This window comes from Dasypus novemcinctus, chromosome 13, assembly GCF_030445035.2.
Source record: "Dasypus novemcinctus isolate mDasNov1 chromosome 13, mDasNov1.1.hap2, whole genome shotgun sequence".
Taxonomy (NCBI): Eukaryota; Metazoa; Chordata; class Mammalia; order Cingulata; family Dasypodidae; genus Dasypus; species Dasypus novemcinctus.
Genome location: NC_080685.1, coordinates 92,414,060 through 92,436,467, shown reverse-complemented (window position 1 = coordinate 92,436,467; position 22,408 = coordinate 92,414,060). Strand labels below are relative to the sequence as shown.

Genomic DNA, 22,408 nt, shown 5'->3' with positions numbered 1-22,408 from the left:
TAACTGTCAATGACATTTATGTAATCATAAAGGGAAACACTGAAAAATGACCTCACCAGAATTACAATATAAATATATTGGGAGATTTGGGGCCAGAAAGTATATGGTGAGAGTGTGGTTATAGGTGTAATAGGGACAGAGAGTAGTTAGTATATGAAAGACAGCAATATCTTCCTCTGGCATAGTAGAAAGTCAGGAGAAAATACTTTAAACCGAAAAATCCAGACATAGCAATATAAACATGTTTTATGGAGATGTATACAAAGAGGATCTGGAGAGCAGGAAATTATGTATTTGTGTATCAGATACAGCTGTTTTATAACAAGTCTTGTTTTTTGATGAAAATAAAAATAAAATTATTATAAAAGAGTGGATGGAATATAAAGAAATGTATTCACCAGAGGGGAGGTGAGTTAAAAGGAAGTTTTTTAAAGCTTCTAATTTCCAACAATTCATACATACTGAGTGCCAGACATTTCCAAGTAATTTACTATTATTAGTGGTATCACCTATCCAATTTTATAAACAGGGTACCTGAGGCTTCAAAGGATTGAGTCACCAAGGCCATGCAGCCAGGAAGTGGAGATGCATGCAGTTTGACTCCATAGGGAATACACCGTAGTTTGGTATATTTGAACTCTAATGGGGATTATTTTAGTAGAAAGGTCAAAATGATCATGTGACATGCCGTGGAATATTATTCAGCTGTAAGAAGGAATGAAATTCTGAGACATGGGACAACATGGATGAACTTTGAGGACATGTTGCATGAGATAAGCCTGACACAAAAGGAGAACTACTGTATGATTTCACTTCTATGAAATATCTAGAAATAGCAAATTCATGGAAATAGTAAGTAGAAATTACAAGGGAATGAAAAAGGGAGGATGGACTTGTTGTTGCTTGATGGGTATAGAGTGTCTGTAAAATTTAAAATAAAATTAATAATAAAAAATGGTCATGATGGAGCAGAGAATGTTGCAGGGGTAGAATTCATGAGGTGACATTCAGGGCACATGTGGATAAGACTATGGGAAGAACATTTCCTTTGTTGTAGCAAAAGGAAAGGAAGAGAAAAATGGGTGCAAGGGAAGGTAGGTTTGTACATTTGGTGATGGGATGGTAGAGTTCCTGTCTCTTGCTCCATTTTCTCACTGAATTTTCTGGCAAAAATATTATCTAAAAAAGAAAGGGGGAAAGAAGGGGTAGAAAGCTTGAGGAAAGAGAAGAAAGAAATCTTAAAAAGGGAACTCCAGCTTCCTAGAGAAATCTGCAATTGCCTGGCAGTGTAGAGTATTCATTTGAGATGTTATTCATGAATTTATAGTGGAACCAATCTGCCCAGTGATCAATGTGGAGATGATACTGGTTTGAATGAATTCAATGACAAGTCAAAAGCAAAAACAGGAAATGCAGCTAAGTGGGACAGAAAATTAAAATCGACATTCTGAGATCCTGGACAGGAGCAGTTAGGAGAGAAGCAGTTACAATGTAATCAATCAGCCTTACTTATAGCTGTTGCCATGGTATAACTGTGTCTTCTGTGGCCCTGTCTATTGTTAATAGAAGAGCAGATGAGACATTCTAGCAAATAAAATAAGTATCAGGGAGCCAATGTAGCATTGGTTGAGCTCCAGTTTCCCACATACAAGTTCCTGGATTCAATCCCTGGGAATGGTACCTAAAATAAACAAATGAATATAAGTAAATTTATGTGCATAGTATGCTTTATGCAGATCCTATGGGGAGTGTTAAAAGAAATTTTGGAAGCAAAATAAATCCTTAAATTGGCAATTTCAATACATGATTCTGTGTAGGGCTGTTAACCTTGCTAGGAGATTCAAATGTAATGATAATTTGAACACTCTCTACACTCTCCCTTGGTATTTTCCAGTATTAGAGTGTTCACTATAAGCTACAGTTCTTTGTACTCTTTGTACTAAATATAATTAAACTTGGTATAATTAAACTTTATTAAACAAATTTTAGATAATAATGGGTAAAATTTATGAAGAATTTTGTAAGTATTTTAAGAAAGATAAAGAAAAGCAAGTGGCTCATGGTCAGATATATTTTAAATCATTGCAATATAAAGCATCGTAGGCACCTCAGCTTCAAACATATTCATGGCATGAAAAGGACAAAAATCTCTGAAAATAATCTGGATGAGCCATTGTCTATTACTTCTAAGAATTATTTCAAAGAACAAGATTTAGGAAAAAACAATAAGCAAACTTTCTCTTACCCTACCTCAAAGACTGAAATTTTAAGGCAAATTTCTTTAGCAAAGGACTACAGTTGCCAAAATGTCCAGCATCAGTTTTAGCACTAATATATAACTGTTATAATAGAAGAATTGCACTTTGAAAAGTTTGGTGCCTTCAAACTTTCTTTAGCACTGAGAGGAAAAGGGCTGGTAAAGTCTCCAAATTTCACTGGTAGGTGGGGAGGGCAAGGCAGGGATGCTCCCAAAATAGACAGAAAGGAAGAAAGAAAGAAAAAAACCTCCCTGGAACTACTTAATAACTAAGTAATTTCAGAACTCCTTCCAAATCCACTTAATTACACCCTTTGGCTCCCATCTTATTATTACAGGCTTAACACTGATGTCACTTTGGTGAGAACTTGGCGATTTATTTGATGTTCTAATCTGGACCATCAATTCCATTGTTTATAGTCAAATTGTAATTACGCTAAATATGAATCCCTAGCTGTGTTCTCTTCAGAACAAGCTCTTGATTCCCTAATCCATATTTGAGGAATAAAACCTTTCCTCCCCCTGATATCATGCCTGATGTCATGAATAATCATGGCACTCAAGTATTTGTTAGGGCTGGTGATAAAATATGCTCAAAGTAACTGAATTTCTCCTTTGGAGAGGAAAGGATGAAAGACGACTCTGGTAGAATGTGACTATAATATGAATGAATAAATACATTGAATAGTTAGAACAGTGGTCCATGATTATTTTGCAGAAAGTCCAACTTCATAAGAGACCCAGAGGGAACAGATTTCCAGTGACCATTCTAGGGCATAGAGTGTGGTTTCCAAGGTGAGTGTGTGAGTGTACATGCATGCATGTGAATGTGCATGTGCTTGGTAGGGGAAGTGAGGTGCCTCAGTGGAGAGATTGTACTAAGAAAGGAACTAGGAAACTAGCCTCTGACAGCCAAGGAGATGACTGCATTACTCAGCATGCAAGGATGGAGAAGGAATGGGGAAATAGGCGAGCCAGGCAAGCCTGGGCTGTAATTAGATCTTGCAGAGTTGGTTATTAAACAGGAATTCATATATAAACTGCCCCTCAGAAGATGACCTTCATCTACCATGCGGCCCCATTCTTCCAGGTATTCTGATTTGAGCAGTCCTCTCTTCTCCAGGCCAGGTCTCCGTCCCAATTCTTTTGGAACCACAGGGCTTTGGTTGTTATACAAGTACAAAGCAAAAACAAGTCGGATCTCAGCAAAAATGTCTGAAGACAGGAAGATTGAAAAACACCAAAATTCAGGAGAGTGATTTCTTGCAGCCAGGGTGTACGTGTCTTCTGAGTGGCTTGGTGGGGGTGAGGGGTGGGTTGTAAGGAACTTCACCTGTCATGCTAGTTTTTTACTTCTTAGGCTGGTTTAAGTACAGTGGTGTTTGTTATGCAGGTATATCTTAAATATGTCATAATTTTCAAAAGCAGAGGTCTGAGAGGAAAGAGAGGAACAGACATTTTGTTTAGCACTCACTTTTACCTAGGAAAGATTGTACCCCCCCCCAATTATTCTAATTTTATTATAAACTGAAACACTGTGTTTGTTCATTTCTACTATCACTTTTTTTTAAAGATTTGTTTATTTATTTATTTCTCTCCTCTTCTCCCCCCCACCCCAGTTGTCTGTTCTCTGTGTCTATTTGTTGCATGTTCTTTGTCCACTTCTGTTGTTGTCAGCAGCACCGGAATCTGTGTTTCTTTTTTTTGCGTCATCTTGTTGTGTCAGATCTCTGTGTATGCAGCGCCATTCCTGGGCAGGCTGCACTTTCTTTTGCGCTGGGCAACTCTCCTTACGGGGTGCACTCCTTGCGCGTGGGGCTCCCCTGCGCGGGGACACTCCTGCGCGGCAGGGCACTCCTTGCATGCATCAGCACTGCACATGGGCCAGCTCCACACGGGTCAAGGAGGCCCGGGGTTTGAACTGCGGATCTCCCATGTGGTAGACAGATGCCCTAACCACTGGGCCAAGTCCGCTTCCCAACCTACTATCACTTTTGAGGTTGATGCTCTTTAAGTCAATTTTTTTTTAAAGAAACTTTCAAATCACACAGCTATGAAGCTGAATCAACTTTATTGACTCCATCTGTAGGTGTAACTCTAGTTGCCTTGGGGTTTGGAGATGATTTGGAGATGCCCTTCCTGTTGTGTTAGTATTAGGACATCACACATATTTGAGTGACACATCAGGAAGAAGGATCATTGCCCTGAAATGCTCAGTCAGCTCTACTATCTGTATATTACTGACAGGGTACTGGGCTGTCCCAGGCTTCCTCCAACCTCCTTCCTCCTCAATAGTGCTGCCCCACCTCCTCTCTCTGTTGGCCCCAGGATCATTGCAGTTCTTACTTCCTACTCAGCTATGATCACAGAAAGAGATGACAGTCATTTGGCATCTTGTTATAAAGCATGGGAATAGCTGCAAGTAAGAAGTGAGATGGAGAAGGATGACTCTAATGGCCAGAATTAGACCTGTGAATTATCCGTGTATTCCATGTTTCCCATTGGGATTTTCTCCAAAATGGAGGCAGATTGGCATTGTCTGAAGTACGGCAAGCTTGGTGTCAGGTTGCCTGAAATGAAACTGCTGCTCTGTCATCTCCTAGCTATGCGCTCTTGGGCAAGTCATCTAATATCTCTGTCTTCAGTTTCCTCACCTATAAAATTTAGATAGTAAAGAACATCTACTTTTTGAAGTCACTATAAAGATTATATGAAATGATGCATAAATATGCTTAGCACAATATAGAATTTAGGCTAGAGCTTAATAAATTTTGACAATTGTCATATGCATCAATTTTAATTTGTCTTCTTGTTATTTTTATGCTAGTAAGCGAAGGTACCTTAAAAGTTGATAGGTATCAAGGGTAGTACACATCCAGGGAAAACCAGCTTCCCGGCAAAAATCGTATCTGGTATGAGGGGCCAGTATCGGCAGGGGGATTTGTTCCTAAAGTGCTGGGCTCTTCTACCCCAGGCAGCCTGAGATGCTCCCCACTCTCCTCAGGAGTTTTAAACACAAGTGCCAAAAATCTGCCATGGAAGGAGACAAGAGTTGCTAAACTGGTTGGGAGCTTATTTTGTTTTTATTTCTTAATATGCCTCACCACTGTCAATGAATAGCTGAGAGACCAGAAACCCAAATGACAGAGTGCAGGTTCCTCCTCTAGGGCCGCTCAGTCACTTTCTCATCAGGACAAGGAGCTCTTGGGGGGCGGGGGGCGGGGGGGTGGGGGTGGGGGGCGGAGAATGGCTTTATTTCCCTCCAGAAATACATGAGGCCAAGGTCACTGGCCAAGGGTGGGCCAAGGGTGTCTCAGCTAAAGGCATCCCTAACCTTGAGACACTCTCCTCAGTGGCCTTGAATGGAGTTTCTGGGATTATGAGCTTCTAGGAAAAGGCTTGGGGATGAAAGTGATGCTGGACAACCGGAAAAGGTAATAACAAAAACTAGCCAAAGGAATTTAACTTAGGGAATTCAGAGGACTACTTTGCTCCTGGTAGAAGACGGCAGTTTTAGAAGGGAAATTAAGTTTCAAACAGTCCCATAGAAAACATGCTGCCCAGTGGGTCGACTTTGCTTCTTTAGATCAAGATTTTTAAACATAATAATAAATATTGTCTTTTGCCTCCTTTCTTTCTTTCTTACAGTCTCAGGTCAAACCAGCCCCTCCTCTTTTAGCTCTCTTTTTTTTTTAGATCTCTCTATTGACTCTAAGGGAGAGGAAGGGAGGGGGCAAGAGATGATTGGTTAGTGAGAGCAGTACCGTCCTGCCCATTTCCCTCTCACACCCTCCTGGGAGAAACAGCTGGAAGGAGATGTAGGGAAGAGAGGCTGGGATTGGCTGAGAGTCCGTGGCAGGGCGGGGTGGGGCAGCCCAGATGAAGTATTTACCTGTCTAGGTAAGTCAGGAGAAGGTCAAAAGAAGAAGAAAACAGGAGGCAGAGGAAGCAGTCCCTGTCTCGTCTTTGCCCTTTGAAATAAGAGGGCTATTCATTTCCTCTCTTCGGCCCCCTACCCAGTGAAGGTGAGTTAATCACTAACCATTACTTGTTCTGCAGCAAGAAGAGGGCTCCGTGGGAAGGCAGAGCTACAGGGCTGCAGGCGTTCCTCTACTTTATACCCCAGCCAGGAGGTTTTTCCCGTTTCTCACCTCTCTGCATCCAGCCTAGGGTAAGGGTAGATATGAGTATTTTTCTGGAGATTAGGCTGGGATGCATCTGTTTCTCATTTGCCTGTTTAGATTGGATAAGCATATCGTGCAGACATGGAAAGAAAGTAAGTTTGTTTTGGAAATTTCCATCTCTGAACAATTCAAAGTGGGTTGTGACTTCAGAAGAGAATAGAGTGGAGGGAATTAAAGTAGGTGGTCACCTCCTTGGTCCTGCACCGCACTAGCACCAGGACATTCTTCCATGCCTTTATATCACTGAGCTGTCCATCTTTATTTAAATAAAGGGAGCAGCATGTGTGTGTTTAATTATGGTCATGTGATAATGGAGCTCTCTGTGGACAGGTGTGTAAGGTGTAAGCCATGCTAGGTTGTTTGTAAGGGGATGTGCCGTTTGGGCGCATTGGGAAAACGCCAACTCAGGCTACCAGCTCTTTTTCGGCAATTCCACAGATAATCTAGTTGTAAAGTCAAGTTTATTTGGGTTCAGCTCAATTAATTTTCCAACTTTGCCTGTTAATACATACAGAGACTGGCAAAGAGAAATCTCCTTGGCTCTGCTGGGGCCTCACCCACGTTACTATCTCATGGCAGCATATCATTCGGGCTGGAGATCTGTGTGGGGCTCTGGTCAAAGTATTGCAGCAAAGAACCCAGAAAGAACCAGACCAGTTTAGTGGTTTTGCTGTCCCAGGTGACATATGATGACTGGTTTCCCTGCACGAGAAAACTGGATGTAAAAGTCAAGTCATGGAAAGCTCTCTGTTACCACCTCGGGAGTTAACGCTCCTGTCCTTAACTCTGCCTCTTTTCCTCCTGCTGCAGGGAAGAGGGAAGTGGGAGGACCCCAGTGCCAGGCTCCCAGGGCCTGGCACACACAAGCTCCAAGTGAGTATACCGCATTGCCACTCCTGGCACAGAGCTGTAGGCTTTGGCTTACTCCAAATCACAGAACCAGCCACCCACCCTAACTGACCAGGAAATGCCATGATGGTGAATTTGTCAGCAGTCAAAATAATCTGCAGCGTCTAATAAAGTCTGCTGTGCAGAGGGTACTTCTTTCCACTCTTTTCCTTAAACCCCCTGGTGAAAGAGATTATTTCATTGCCTAACCATCAAGCAGAAACTTGCCCATTTTTGCACGGAGAGGGATATGCACACAGTGAACTTTTAATCCTCCTGGTATTTTCGTGGGGTGTTGGCATCCAGAGGCATGTTTCTGGGTAGTCAGCAAAAAAAAGGTAGAGACACCTGGTCTGGGAAAAGTGGGAAGCCCCTTTGACCACTGGGGAGAGAGACTGAGCTCTTAGAAGATATGGGGGTGGGCTTGTGGGAGGAAGGTGACAAGGAGGCATTGGGTCTGTTTAGAAGGAATGGAGAAGCCAAGCTGGAACGGAGCTGGAGGCCTGTCCATGCTGCCCTCTCCAGATGCCAGAGCCCCACATGCTGAGTATTTATTTACTCTCCTCCAAGGCTTGGCTAGTTTCAGTTGAGTAGTTAATGTTTAATGTGTCTTTGGATGGGCGGTCCTGAGTATATAGGTTGTAAGATTTCTTAACCCATTCCCTCCTCCCCACAAGTCCTCCAAAGAGGTCAAGGGTTAAAAGATACCAAATTCTCACCTTGAGTGTTTGGCTTATTTCTCATGCTTCTTATCAGGGAGAAATACCTGGTTTCGATGGCTGCCCAGCAATGCCTCCAAGTTTCAAGGCTGTAAAGTTAATGGAAGGAAATACAGCATGGAGGTGAAGCCTAGCTGGTGAGGGTGGGAAGAGAACTTTTTTACATTCAAAAGTATTTGGGTCAGAAAACTAGGTGTGATGATGAGGTGCAAGCCTTAGGGCTCATTCAGCTTCAGTGTCAGGTTCAGATTCATCTCTGCAATAAGGGGCAATAAGCTGACCTGGAAACATAAAGCTGGACCAGATAATTACAGGGTTTAAGGTATGAGGTAAAAGGAGAAGGATGATCTTAGGGCTTTTAGAATTTATTCAGGGGTAGCCTAAGATCCTTCTTTGGTACAGGCCACTCTTGTGTCTGGACAGTTCCCGGGGTCCCCTCTGAGGGAACTGAGATCCTTAGGCTACTGAGCATATGTAGTCATGGGTTAGGAAGGGGCAGTGGGACAAGCCCTAGCTTTCTCACCTGTAAAATGAAGAGAATGTCACTTCCTGCTTATGGTACCAGGTTACACTGAATGTGTAATGGGTATATCTAAAAGCACTTTGTAAGTTATAACATGCTATGTCGTTATGAAGTGGAGCTATTCCTGTGGTGGGGTTATTTGTTTGTTTTGCTGTGGTTTTTTGTTTGTTTCTGTTCGTTTTTGTTTTTGAGGTACATGGGCGGGGATTGAATCTGGGACCTTGTATGTGGGAAGCTGGCACTCAACCACTGACCCACATCAGCTCCTCTGAGTTGGTTTTTCACTTGTTTGCTTGGTTTTATTTATTTTTTTGCTTTTATGAGGTGCCATGAACCGAACCCATGACCTCCCATGTGGGAAGCAGGCTGCGCAACTGCTTGAGCTACATCCACTCCTTATCCCTATTGTTTTAATCTCTTCTAGTTGCTTCTGGTATTCCTAGAGGGGTTCCCGATGTGAAAGTGTGACAGTCTTCCCTGGGAGGAAAAAGGCTAGAAAACCACTATAAATTCTAAAGCATGCTTAGGTGCCAATTTTCTCTGAACGGGACAGCCAGCATCTACTCACCCATTCACAAAGAATATTACATTAATTACATTGTTCACTGCCCCGATTTTACAGATAAGAAAACGAGGGCTGAAAACAAGACCTTTGGATCTATGCTTGCATCTTGAAAATAAGGCTTTTATCTTATAGTTTTACATCCCCAGTGTCTATTAGATGCTCAATGTTTAACTGAAAACATTGCCCAAATTCCATCGATCCAGATATTCTCTGAAAAATAAAATATTTAAGAAAAAACATGCACTAGTAACTTAGAAGGCAAGAAGAAGCCTTTCAACAGCTCAGTGCAGTAGGCATTAGAACAGAAGACAAGTTTATTCACCCAGCATTTTCTTTTTTTTTTTTTTTTTAATTAATTTTTTTATTGACTTTGTAATAATGTTACATTAAAAATATATATGTGAGGTCCCATTCATCCCCACCCCCCCCACCCCCCCTCTCCCCCCCCAACAACACTCGTTTCCATCATCATGACACATCCATTGGATTTGGTAAGTACATCTTTGTCACCCAGCATTTTCTGAGTGTCTTCTGTATGCCTCAGCCAATGAGACCTGGATTCCCTTGGCTATAGTGGCCTCAACTGTAGAGAATGTTCGGAATGGGTTAGTACTCTCCGAGCTGAGCTTAGATAGTCATTAATGGAGCGCATAGCTGGGTGACCGAATTACATCCACTTGACCTCTCATCTTCATGTTTCTTTGGGTTTCTGGGTATTGGGGAACTAACCCCATGAAAGAATCCTAAGAGCTCTCTCACCCAATGTTAATTTTTCCCCGGACCTTTCTGATGTCTCTGCCCACTCTGATTGCCTCATCTCCTGATAGGCTCTAGACCCTCATGAACCACGTGTCTGACTCGCTAGGGGTCTTCCCTCTTCCTTCTCCAGTGTCCTGCCCCTCCCTTCCTGCCCCACTTGAGGGACTCCTCCCAAGAAGGAGAGGAGTTCCATGAAGGCTTATTCTTGCCAGCTCTATGAGGTTGGTAGGCTGACTCACCCAACCCAGCCCAAACTTGACTTTGGCACTGGAAGCAATTGTTGACAGAGGCCAAGAGGACACTTACCCTGGCATTGAAACCCCAAGCTCCTTGACCTCAAATTGAACACATTTTCCAGGACATCTTACCTGCTTTGGGGAAGATAGGAGAGATGGTAGAAAATATAACATGGCATTGTGGGGAAAATAAGGAGTCAGTATCAAGCAAAGTATGTTCTAATTCTAGCTCTGCCCCAACTCTGTTTGACTTTGGAAATGTCTCTTAAACTTAATTCTTTTAGAGTTTCATTTTAACATAGGAGAATCACTCCCGGCCTGCCCAACTCTGGTGGAATGTTTCTCACAAACGGGCATAGGAAAAGGCTTGGGACTTTCAGAGGAAAGATGGCACTGCCTTCTTGTGCTACACCTATTGTTACAGTGAACTCGAAACTGTTCTTCCCTTCGAGTTGGAGCTGGGAAAAAACTCCCGAAGACATTTCTCTTGCTAGTTTGACACAGGAGAGGGACCTTTATTGGGAATAAGTGCAATGGAGGAAATGATGTGCATGAAGGAAATCAGGTGTGCTCAACCTCTGCAGATGCTATGAACACGTTTCCCAGGGTAGGCAGATGATAGCGGTCGTGGTGGTGGTTGTGATGATGCTGATGATGTTAACTACGACGGCAGGTGACAATTTCTGGGCCATGCGCCGCACAAAGTATTTGCATGGAGTATTTCATTATGTCCTCAAAAGAGTCCCATGGAGTAGGGGTAATGAAGGGCCTTATTCTTTCTCTCTCTTGCTTATAGTGCCCTGAACCCTTCTTTTCTACATTCCTGTTTCTCTTGCTTCAGTTTGGTTTGCTCCTAGAAGGATCTTGTCTTTTTATTATTTCAAGAATAGATGTAGTTATTCATTTATTCATTAAGTACTTGAGCATTTTCTACCATCTGAAATGTCCCTAGTGTTCTCTCATTTCATCTTTACAGTAACCCCATTTAAAGAGGAAAAATAGGCTCAAAGGGGAATTTGCCTCAAGTCATGTAACTGTAAATGGCTGAACTGGAATTTGAACCCAGATCCAACTACCTCCAGAACTAAAGCAATGAAGGCCTATATTTCTTGTTTAAGGCAATGAAAACGTAGGTTCAGCTCCCTGGTTCAGAGAAACAAGTGACTAAGAGAAGTGACGGCCTCTCCTTTCTGACTAGACTGCTTCCCCACCACCCCAGCCTTCCCTGCGCACGTATTTAAGCCAGCTTATGTGTCCTTCCATGCAGGCTGGGGGGCTCTGGGCACGGCTGCCGTGGCCCCCTCCAGCTCTCTGCTTGCTTGGGGTCCCTGCCGCCACGCTGTTCCAGGGCTTGGGCAGAGCCTTGCAGGAGCCTCGGCTCACTCGTGGCTTTGTTCTTCTCTTTTCAGACCCAGCCTGGGACATTCTTGGCTTCCCTTCGCTTCCCCTCTGGGAGCCCCTTTCGCCGCTCCTGCACCTTGCTTCAGGCGATGCCCGAGAGGGAGCTGTGGCCAGCCGGGTCAGGCTCGGAACCCGTGACCCGCGTCGGCAGCTGCGACAGCATGACGAGCACCGCCTCGACGCGCTCTGGATCTGTATGTACTCTGTCCTGCCACCTCGCCTGTGCGCTGCGCCCTGCCCTGCCCTGCCCTGCTCTACCACCCGTCCTTGCTCACTGCACCTTCTCTCTCATCTTCCTCGTCAGAGAGTGAATCAACATCAGTGGGTGCTTTCTTTCTCTGAGTCACCCCTGGTTCTACAGAGAAAAGGGTGGGACCTCCACAGAGGGCCAAGGAACTTTCCCCCCTACCCCAATTTCCATTAGGTTGGGGAGGGTGGTATTGAGTGGAAGCAAGAGGACCGGCCAGTGCTCTGAGGTCCTGGTGGAAAAAGGAACTTAGATCCTTGAATTAGCATACAGATGCCTGAAGCTTTCTGCAGTGAGCAGGTAGATAGAAAGATCAAAGAGAATGGAGTAATTAAGAGCTTGCGTGCTGGAGCCAAACATGTCTGGGTTCTCTACTTACCATCTATATGACTGTGGGCAAATTACTTAATTTCTCTAAGCTTCAGCCTTCTCAGTTTTAAAATGGGCATACTGTTAATACCCAATTCATGAGATTCTTGAGGGAGTAAATGAGACACATATAAAACCCTTAGCACCTGCCTCATTATGTAGGGGAAAAAAAATAGTCTATCTCTGAGCAGAGATTGCAACTCTTCTAAAGTCTCTAGATTTAACTCTTTGTGAGTGATGTACAGTGAATTAGTATTTTGGGAGGCATGAATTTTAATCTCAGATGTTGTAAGGCTGGTATGAAAGAGCAAATCGGACCTACATCCCCTACATTATTTTGTTGTTTATACTTGTCACATACATTATAACCTTTGCTTTATACTCAGTGGACTTATTTGAAATTTTAAGGGTTATAAAGGGCTCTATATTGCTTTATATTCAGTAGACTTAATTTGAAATTTTAAGGGGTATAAAGGGCTCTATGAAATGCCAAGGATGTTTAATTAAGTCATTGAGCTCTTATCTGTAAAACTGGAGTAGAAAAAGCAGTGTAAAAAGAAAATCCCAAGACCAGACAATCTATGTATAATATCTTTTGACCCTGGATGCTGGGGCCACAGAGACATTATCCTGTTCTGTTAGGCTGAGACCAAATCTGAAGAGTCCAATACCTTTGGACACAGACTGTGACAGGGATGAAAAGTTTTTAAAGAGAATCATCCACAAAGGAGAAATGCAGACTTGGCTTATCCATGGCAAGGCTCTTTTAGAGGAGGAAGGCAGTCCCAAGAAGATCTTTACTCAGGGAACCCCTGGAGCTGGCCTCACAGTTTCCTTAGGCTGCATAGACAGGCTATTCCTTGGGCTGTGAGGTATACATCAATCAGTCAACTGACACAGGTCTCCCTAAGGTGCTAGGGGAACTACAAGTGTTATTCCAGCATGTGCCTCCCTCTCCACTGCCAGGTTATTTTTAGTGCTGTCTCAAAATCTTCCTTGGCCATCTGAGTGTGTCCAGAGGAGATACAATTCTGATGTATTCCAAATACTAGGAGGAAGGATAGAGATGACAGGAAGGGACTTATAGTTTCCCTTTTTGGTTTCCCTTCCCCCGTCTCCTTTGGAGAGCAACTATATGGATCTTCCTGGGCTGGTGGAGCATGGGACCAACTGTGATGGCTATAGCCTTTTCTTCCAAATATCCTGTGTGCTTTCTCATAATGAAATGATCTACTTTGGGAATATAGATTTAACACTAAATTACTAAGTTGCTTTCCCGTTCTGGTTACCCCACCCTCCACCTCAAGTTAATATTTGCTTAAGAACTACATGCTCATTTGAATTTTAGCCAGAGCCAAATGCCATCAAGAAAGTAAATATACAAGGGGAAAAAATCCTGTATGGAATGCACTTCAAAGTCAAGTGTAAATTATTTGGTAAACTTATCAGTGGCTAGTCATACTTCTGCTCTTACTGGCTTGGCCTCAGTTGTTGGCTGCATTGCCTGTTTGTCCTCATATTGTCCTTGACACACCAGATCAAGTATGCACAAGTACCTTGAAAAGTTAAAATTGATACCATTCATGTCTAAGGTCAAATTATTACATTCCCCATATATTTTGGAGCTAAATGGAGATAAGCCCAGTGAAATATTTACAAAGGTCACACGGAGAAATTGGGATAAAAACCTGGGGCTTCTTCCAATCTATATCCACAACCATTCCACCCAAAAGAAAGGCTGTTTGCCACCTACCTGCCAGCTGTCAGAGCTGGGTATGAGTGGGACAGTTTGAGAGTCTGTCTAGTGTCTCTATTTGCAGAAAGCAACTCTAGCAGGTTTGCAGCAGAGCCCTGTGGAGAGGTTGCCAGCTCTTTAGCATTCCTTCTCCACAACTGGAGAAGGTTCACAAGCCCTGACGGTTTGTTTCAGCTCTGTGCAGAGCCACAGGCTCCCTCTCACAGCTCCCTCTCCTTTTTCTTCCTCCCTCTCCACTCCTCATTGACTGCAGAGTGACCGAAGCTACGACTTCCTGTCTGCGGAAGAGAAGGAGTGTTTGCTTTTCCTGGAGGAGACCATTGGCTCATTGGACACTGAGACTGACAGTGGACTGTCCACTGATGAGTCGGAGCCGGCCACAGCTCCCCGAGTTCCACAAGCGCTGCTCATAGTCCAGCCTGCTTCCCAGGGTAAGAGAGACGGGTAGCACCTCTAGTCAAACCCAGAAAATCAGTCCACCCTTCTGGCTGTTCCACCTCACCTGCCCTCTGTTCCAAGGGCCACAGGTGGATCAGCCACACTCCTCACCACTCTCTTGGCTAAAATAAAGCTGGTCCCTTGGGAGGAAGGAGGCAGCTTCCTCTGTCTTTCTATGAAGTATCAGAGACCTGGGCGGGAAAGGGATTTGGCCAACTCCTAGCCCCTCATGGAGAAATTCTAAAGAGGCAGGAGGATCACAGAGGTGGGGGAGGGAGGCAGGGAAGGGGAGTGGTTGGCTCTGGAGAGACTGAGTGGTCTGGAGAGCTAATCTGGGAGGCCCAGAGGAAGAGACTGTGCAGATAAGGAGAAGAGGGAAGGGCCCCCTTAGGTGCAGTGGGTGATAACCTGAGGCCCTGTGAGCATGGGGAGCACGTGGGCTCAGTACAGGAACCTTCCAAATTTTTTATTCATTTAGCAAAATATTTGTTGCCCGTGTGTCAGACCCTCCTTTGAGAAAGAGCAGTAAGGGGGGACATGGGGCTTCACTGCCCCTTGAGGCGCTGGCCCAGCACGCCTGAGGGGCTTGCCTAGCCTGCTGAGAGGCAAGAGCCCATGTCACTTTCTAGAGCAGGGACAGCTGTGGCCATTACAAAATCATCCAGGTGCTTCAAGAGAGTGAAGGAAAGAACCAAGAACAAATCACCTGCTCATACAGTTCTGCAGGGCTCAGGTATCTGGGAGCCTTAAAGTAGTGACACTACTTCCAGCTGCTAGAGGGGACATCCTCATCCATCCGCAACCCCGGTGCATGTGTAGGGCATTGGGGAGAGCCCGAGTCAAGAAAGCGGAGCAGTCTCTAGCTGCCGTCTCCCCAGCCATCATGAAAAATTAATTCTTGAGTGAAGGAAATCTGTCAGTCTAAATGCGATCCAGACAAGAATGCTACCCCTTTAAGAGCAAAGGGGAAAAAAAACCATTGCTAGTCGGAGATCAGAGTTCAGGGAGCATTTGCTTTCCTCTGTCAGCCAGGCTCTCACCTCTGTCCACTCTTCCTTGCTGTTCTCCCTGATCCTCACAGAACATCCAGAGGACACGATCATTCAGCAAGGACCAAAGCCAAGGAGAGTGGTTCCACCCAGCTCGGCTCACCTCCCAGACCCCCAAGGCCTGAGCCTCAGGTCTGGCTCCCACAGCCTGCCCAGAAATATCCATATTGGCAGAAACCAGAACTCGAGGGAAAACACCACCCAGACTAAGAGCCACATCCCTGGAGAATCTGTGAGGCTTGTACCAGAGCCTGAGGAAAAAAAGGTGAGCCAGAGCACGGAGCCCCACCGGGCGCCCGCCAGCCCCCGGAAGGCTGCGCTTGGCCGGGACGAGGTGCAACTCCCTCCGCAGCAGGCTTTCCGCGCCGCCCAGCTGGAGGCCTGTGGGGACGGCAGCCAGCCTGAGGGGCCGAAGGAGCCAGGCAGCACACCCCAGCTGCACGCGTCACTCAGAGCCCAGAAGAGAGGGACTTCTTCAGAAACTATGTCCCAAAAAGTCAGTGAGAAAGGCTCAGGGGGGGGCCCGGGACAGCCGAGGCCTCCTCCTGCCTTGTCTCAGAATGCTAGAGCTGGAGATGCTCCCCACCCATCAGGGGAGGATCCAAGGCTCCGATTGGCTCCCCTCACAGCCCCTAAGCCCCGCAAGCTGCCACCCAATATTGTTTTGAAGAGCAGCCGAAGCAGTTTCCACAGCAATCCCCAGAACTGGCTGTCGCGCCACTCTGAGGCCATCCCTGGAGACTCCGGCCCGGTCTCCTCCTCCCTGCAGGAGCAGCGGAAAGCACGCAGAGAAGCACTGGAGAAGCTGGGTCTACCCCAGGACCGAGATGAGCCCAGTCTCCAATTAAGTAAGCCCACCAGCTCCATCAGACTCAAGGACACTACTGCTCAGGCCCCCTCCCAGGCTCTAGCTCCCACCCTGGCTCAGCCTGCAGCCCCAGCTCAAGTCTCAGCAGCTGGTCCTGCTCCAGGAAAGACTCCAGGTCCCGCTCCAGCTCCAGCTTCAGCTCTGGGACCTTCTCCAATGAAGGCTCTGTTTCCAGCTCTTGCTCAGGGATCCTCTCCAGGGAAGGTTTCAATTCCTGCCCAGGAACCCCTTCCAGGAAGAGCTGCAGTTACCAAATCCATGCCAATTCCTGTTCCTAAGGCCCCAAAGGTAAACAGTCCCCCAACTCAGCCAAAGCCAGACTCAGGGCTGGCTCTCCAGAAGAGCAACATCACTGGCCTGAGACAGATGAACTTCAAGTCCAACACTCTGGAACGCTCAGGTGTGGGGCTGAGCAGCTACCTGTCAGCTGCGAAAGACCCAGCCCCCCACACCAGCACCTCCCTGGGAAGGGACTCTTTCTTGGACAAGATGTCCCCCAGTGTTCTGCGTAATTCCCGGCCCCGCCCTGCCTCCTTGGGCACGGGGAAGGATTTTGCAGGTATCCAGGTGGGCAAGCTGGCTGATCTGGAGCAAGAGCAGAGCCCCAAGCACCTCTTCTACTCAGGACAGAGCCGGGACAAGCTGCCTCGACCTCCCTGTGTCAGCGTCAAGATCGCCCCAAAGGGTGTCCCTGATGAAAACAGAAGGGAGGCTCTGAGGAAGCTGGGACTGTTGAAGGAGTAGGCGTCGGCCACCAGCACCCCCGCATGACCCTCCCCACAGAACACGGGGCTCAGGGCTCCACTTAGGAGTCTTTCCCACCCCACAGCTTAGGGGTTGTGCAGGGTTGGGCTTCTCTCACGTGCTCCATTCTCTCGAGTTGACGGGGAGAGATTTGAGTCTACGTACATGTTTTATATTCAGATAGGTTGTGCCAGTGAGTGTCCTCATGAAGTCATCCTGAAGATGATTTCCGTGTGTGTATGTGTGTGTGTGTATTATAGGCTGTATGTATCACTGAAGCTATTTATATAACACAAGGAGTCCTTGCTCCGATGTATGCTCCTGTTGGAGATGCTCTTACATTGGGTGGCGTTCAGTCGAGCCAGAACTGAATGGGGAGGGGTGGCTAAGCCTGAGGAGAAAAGTCATATGAGACAGTAGATGTGACCGTGACTTGAAAAAAGTGATGTTAGGCAAATACAGGGTTGCATGAAGTGAGGGTCTCTCAGTTTGGGCTTCTGGACAGGGACACAGACCAAGAGGAGTTGATCTGTTATCTCTTCACCCACTGTCCTCTCACTGTGTTTAGTCCCAAGGATTTAACTAAACCCCCCAGTTGACTGCAGAGCAGCTCTTGTTGGTATGAGAAGGCTGGATAAGTGACCACATGCACTCTTCCACCTCCACTGGGGAGACTCCTGGTCTTTTTCTTGTTTTGTTTTCAGGAGGTTTCTGGAATTGAACCCAGAGCCTTGTACATGGGAAGCAGGCACTCAACCACTGAGCTACATCTGCTCCCGTCCTTGTCCTTTGACTTAATAAAGTCAATAATAAAATGTCTGCAGCCCCTGACTGACACTCCTGGTTTAACTGCTCTCTGGCTCCCTATCTCAGTCTGCACATGCAGGGCCAACACTGAAGATGGGAGTCCCAGTCCAGAGGCTCTATAAATATTGAAGAACTGGTTCAGGCCTTGTCCACTGGCAGTTTCTAAAATTTCCCCAGCCATCTATGGTAGAAAATCAACACAATACATTCTCTGCTGGGTATTCATAGACTATCAGAGCTGAGGGGGACCTTAGAGAATCTCCTTTCCTACCCATCCAGTAAACCTGTCATTTAGTAACAGAACTGGAGCAAGAACCTGGGCTCCTGGCTCTCTTTCTATGCTGCATCAACCTCCTCCCTTTAACCACTTGGTATATCCACAAAGCACCCAAAGGATCAATAGTCATTATCTAAGACCCAATCTTAAGACCCTTCAAGAGCCTGAAGTATCTTCTGAGATAATAGAGATTAAATGTTGTTTGGGATAATATTTAAAGATTTATTTTTATTTATTTAATTCCCCTCCCCGCCCCTCCCCGCCCCTCCCCCGGTTGTCTGTTTTCTGTGTCTTTTTGCTGCGTCTTGTTTCTTTTGTCCACTTCTGTTGTCATCAGCGGCACGGGAAGTGTGGGCGGCGCCATTCCTCGGCAGGCTGCTCCCTACTTCGCGCTGGGCGGCTCTCCCTATGGGTGCACTCCTTGCGCGTGGGGCTCCCCTACACGGGGGACACCCCTGTGTGGCACAGCACTCCCTGCGCGCATCAGCACTGCGCATGGGCCAGCTCCACACGGGTCAAGGAGGCCCGGGGCTTGAACCGCGGGCCTCCCATGTGGTAGACGGACGCCCTAACCACTGGGCCAAAGTCCGTTTGGGATAATATTTAGTGTTGTGTTTTTTATTCAGTCTTTGAAAAGCAGCAGCATAATAACTCATATTAACTAGAATACCCTCCTCCAACTTCCTGACCACATTCTGCAACTTGAGAAAATGCCCAGAGACAGGCAATATGGGTAGGTGGTATGGACTTGTGACTACAAGCTCAGGCATCAGGCATGGCTAGACATGACCCCTGCTTCCCCTTTGGAAGTACAGCTTATTCATGGTTGTGACTTGGTTGGAGTTCAGGATCCCCAGATGTGAGGGAAAGATAAAGGGAACAGTTGTTGGAAGCTGCCCTTTAGATCTGCTGAACATTCATCTGCTGTGTCCTTGGGGACCCAGCACCATTAGACTCAGGATTTCTGAAAATGATGAGAAGGTTAAGGTAAGGACAATCCATGCCTCCATCCTGCTATAGTGTGGTGTGGGTGTGGCAGTTTCTATGTACACACTCACACACACACGTGCACACCCAAAAGCCTGGAGCCTTATTCCTGCCCTTTGGGTGAGGATCTGGTCTGTCACAGCTGGTGGAGGTACCACACCTGGTCAAGTTATATCTTAAACCCAACAAAAGAGAAGGCTCTTCTGGAGGAGTGATGCAACATGCTGTATTTGGCTGAGCTGTTGTGTGTGCATATTTCAAGACACAATCTTTTGGGTGGAAGTTTGTGAAGGCCATTCCATTCATTTTAAAAACCAAAGCGACAGCTCTGCTTCCCTTCGGCCTTGGATCTCTGCTATACCTTGCCTTAGTTTTGGTGCCCCTGGGCATAGACCAGCTGCCAGTCGCAGGAGCTGACCCCTCTCCAGCCTGGCACAGTGGGGCCAGTGCCCTCAGATGTGTTGACAGCTGCTGCTCTGAACCACCACTCATGTGCTCCCTGGACGCCTGTGCTCGGACTCATGGGGCAGGCCCACATGCTCTTTCACAGAGGCCAGACTGCCTCCAGCCAGACTTGCAAAGTATGACCTGGCAATGGCCACTCTGTAACCTGGGGGTGGGCAGAGTTCAAAAGTTGTTGTTCTGTTCCATGGAAGGAGGGCAGCTGAAGGACTGGAGAGCAGGGCCTAGTCCACATTGTGCGATAGAGCTAGAGGTAAAGATTTAAGAGTCTACAGTATGTGGAAGCATGTGAGATGAAGCACTCCACTCTGGAGATGTCCGTGATTGTATATGCAGAGAAGGATCAGACGGTCAGAATAGGTAGCTGTAAGACTCATAGACGAGAGGAAATGGGGCCTACCTGAATGGACGGGAGAACCATGTCAGAGTCTGATTCTCAATCGGAATCTCTGGAGGACAGCTGATAGAACACCACACTCCTTTTCTTCACAGATGTGAGGGTCTCTGGACACTTACTGATCTGGATTCAAATTCAACTTCTGTCACTTTATCAGCCAGGGAAACCTGGGGGTCGTCGCTTTGACTTTCTGAACTGTGGTTTTTTCATCTGCAAAATGAGGATAATAATACCACCCTTTTGAGTTTTGGGGGATGAATAGGTGATATAAAATATGTAAAGCACATTGCTTGATACAGTGTGGTACTCAAAATTGATAGTACTATTATCTTCTGGGTCTGAGGCCTTCCTTTTCAAAGGGGAAGCATGTAGAAAGGATTGCAAACCAAGAGCTTGTCCAATTCAGCTCTGAGAAGAAATGGGAGAAATTTCACTGTAAATAAAAGTCCAAAGTAACAAGTAGGCTTTGGCACACCCTCCAGATGACTCAACTTCACCAGTGCTGTTCCCTGGAATTTGAAAAGAAAGGTATCAGCTCAAATATGGTTTTTGTGTCTTGATGAAGCCTGACTCAGCTGTTTCCAGCTTCTGTATCCCAAACCCAGCCTCATCAACCTGTGGCTGCCTATGACCATATAATTTTTTTTCTTTTTGCTTCTTTTAACTTCTTTTTCTCTGTGTTACAGGGAACTATATAGTGAATTATAGTTATTATTTATTTTTTAAATAATCTAAGTTTAAGAATGAACTTAGATTATAACAGGAAAGAACCCTAGCTAAAATAAGGAAGAGATGGAGACTAGAAAAGTTTTCAACATTCCCGGGTCATTAAAAAAAACAAGGTAGGAATATTTTGAGAATGAATCAGGCATAGTTATCAGGAAGCAAGAAGGCATATTGGGTGATCTCTCCAAGTACCTTCTGGTATAAGCACCCTATAAATTGCAGAACTCATCACCATCATCATCATCAAGGACTCTTAGCATGCAAGTGAGGTAAAAGCAGGTGACATTCTCAACTGGAAGAAAGCTATAGAATAATCTAGGTACTGAATAATACAGTAAACCCAGAGGTGGATGAGAATTGTGGTTAATAGTACAAATGCAAGAATGTCCTTCTATGAACTAGAATGGATGTGCATCACTATTGCAGGGTGGTCGGAATGTGGAGAAGCATGGGAAAAATAGAATTAGTGTAACTTATGGACTATAGTTAACAGCAATACTGTAATAGTCTTGCATCAATGCCAAAGATGTACTGTGTTAATAATAGGGGGTCATGGAAAGTGTACTAAATGTACATTATGGACCATAGTGATAATAGTCTAATGATACTATCTCATAATCTGTAACAAATGTTCTACAATGGTGTCATGTGTTGGTGAGGGGTTGGTGTATGGGAGTACTACACATATGCATGATTGTTTTGTAAGTTCACAACTTCTGTAATAAAAATATATTTTTAAAAATCCTTTGGGCCAAAAATGAAAAAGCAGGTGACATTCTAATTCCAGGTCATCATTCCCTCTTTTTTTTTTTTTTTTCCATTTTTTATCATCTTTCTTTTTTTACAGATATATATATCACATAAAATGTTATACTAAAAAATGTAAGAGATTCCCATATACCCACTCCCCTCACCCCCCAAATCTCCCACATTGACAACTTCTTTCATTAATATGGTACATTCATTGCATTTGATGGGTACGTTTTGTAGCATTGCTACACAGCATGGATTATAGTTTATGTTGTAGTTTATACTCTCTCCTAGTCCATTCAGTGGGTTATGGCAGTTATGTAATGTCTGCAATATCTGTCCCTGTAATATCATTGAGGACAACACCAAGACCCGAAAATGCCCCAATATCACACCTCTTTTTCTCTCTCCCCTCCTTCAGCAACTACCATGGCCAGTGTCTCCACATAAATGATATAATTTCTTCCATTGCTAGAGTCACAATAATTGTATAGTAGAATTAGTCCACTCTAATCCATATTTTATTCCACCATCCTGAGGACCCTGGGATGCATTCCCTCTTGCTCATTATCTAGCTACATCATTGTCCTTATTCACCACTTGCCATGTACCTAGAGTTCATAATAGGACTGAACCAGGATGGTACCTGGAAAAGCTCTGGACTTTCTAGGTGAGCTTTAGGACTGGGAATGGACTATTTTGTAGCTCCAACCCAGACCTAAAATATATATTTCAATAAGTCCAAGCAATTTGATTAAGAAGAACAACACTGCCAAAAATTATCAACATATATTCTAAAGTTAAATATAACTCATAAAACCCAAGAGCCAGAAGAAAACTTTTAGATTACCTGATCCACCTCCCACCTTAAGAAGAATTATGTCTATAAATGGATATAGATATAATCTGAAAGATGCAGGGAAGGAGAGCACAGAGATTGAGAACTTATAATCGCCAGAAGTATAGGCTCTGGAGTCAAAGCTGCCAGGATCACTGTGC

At 45.2% G+C, this 22,408-nt stretch overlaps 1 protein-coding gene across 4 annotated transcripts; it reads left to right on the top strand.

The window, feature by feature from the left end:
* The first annotated feature begins 6,066 nt into the window (after positions 1-6,066).
* On the top strand, positions 6,067-21,403 carry C13H1orf116 (chromosome 13 C1orf116 homolog). 4 transcript variants are annotated; one of them, XM_004470058.4, is made up of 5 exons: positions 6,067-6,282; positions 7,252-7,314; positions 11,541-11,726; positions 14,158-14,335; positions 15,424-21,403. In XM_004470058.4, the coding sequence occupies exons 3-5, from the start codon at positions 11,622-11,624 to the stop codon at positions 17,001-17,003; spliced, it is 1,863 nt and encodes a 620-aa protein (XP_004470115.2). In that variant the 5' UTR covers positions 6,067-6,282; positions 7,252-7,314; positions 11,541-11,621; the 3' UTR covers positions 17,004-21,403. The 4 variants fall into 4 exon arrangements, with proteins under 4 accessions (XP_004470115.2, XP_071063800.1, XP_071063802.1 ...); XM_071207699.1 differs by lacking the exon at positions 7,252-7,314 and having other exon boundaries at positions 6,075-6,282; XM_071207700.1 differs by lacking the exon at positions 11,541-11,726 and having other exon boundaries at positions 6,238-6,282.
* Positions 21,404-22,408: the final 1,005 nt, after the last annotated feature.

Coding starts and splice junctions, on each gene's coding strand:
- C13H1orf116 (XM_004470058.4), top strand. CDS start 11,622: ATGCCCGAGAGGGAGCTGTGGCCAGCCGGGTCAGGCTCGGAACCCGTG. Junction 11,727..14,157: donor CCTCGACGCGCTCTGGATCT/GTATGTACTCTG, acceptor CATTGACTGCAG/AGTGACCGAAGCTACGACTT. Junction 14,336..15,423: donor AGTCCAGCCTGCTTCCCAGG/GTAAGAGAGACG, acceptor TGATCCTCACAG/AACATCCAGAGGACACGATC.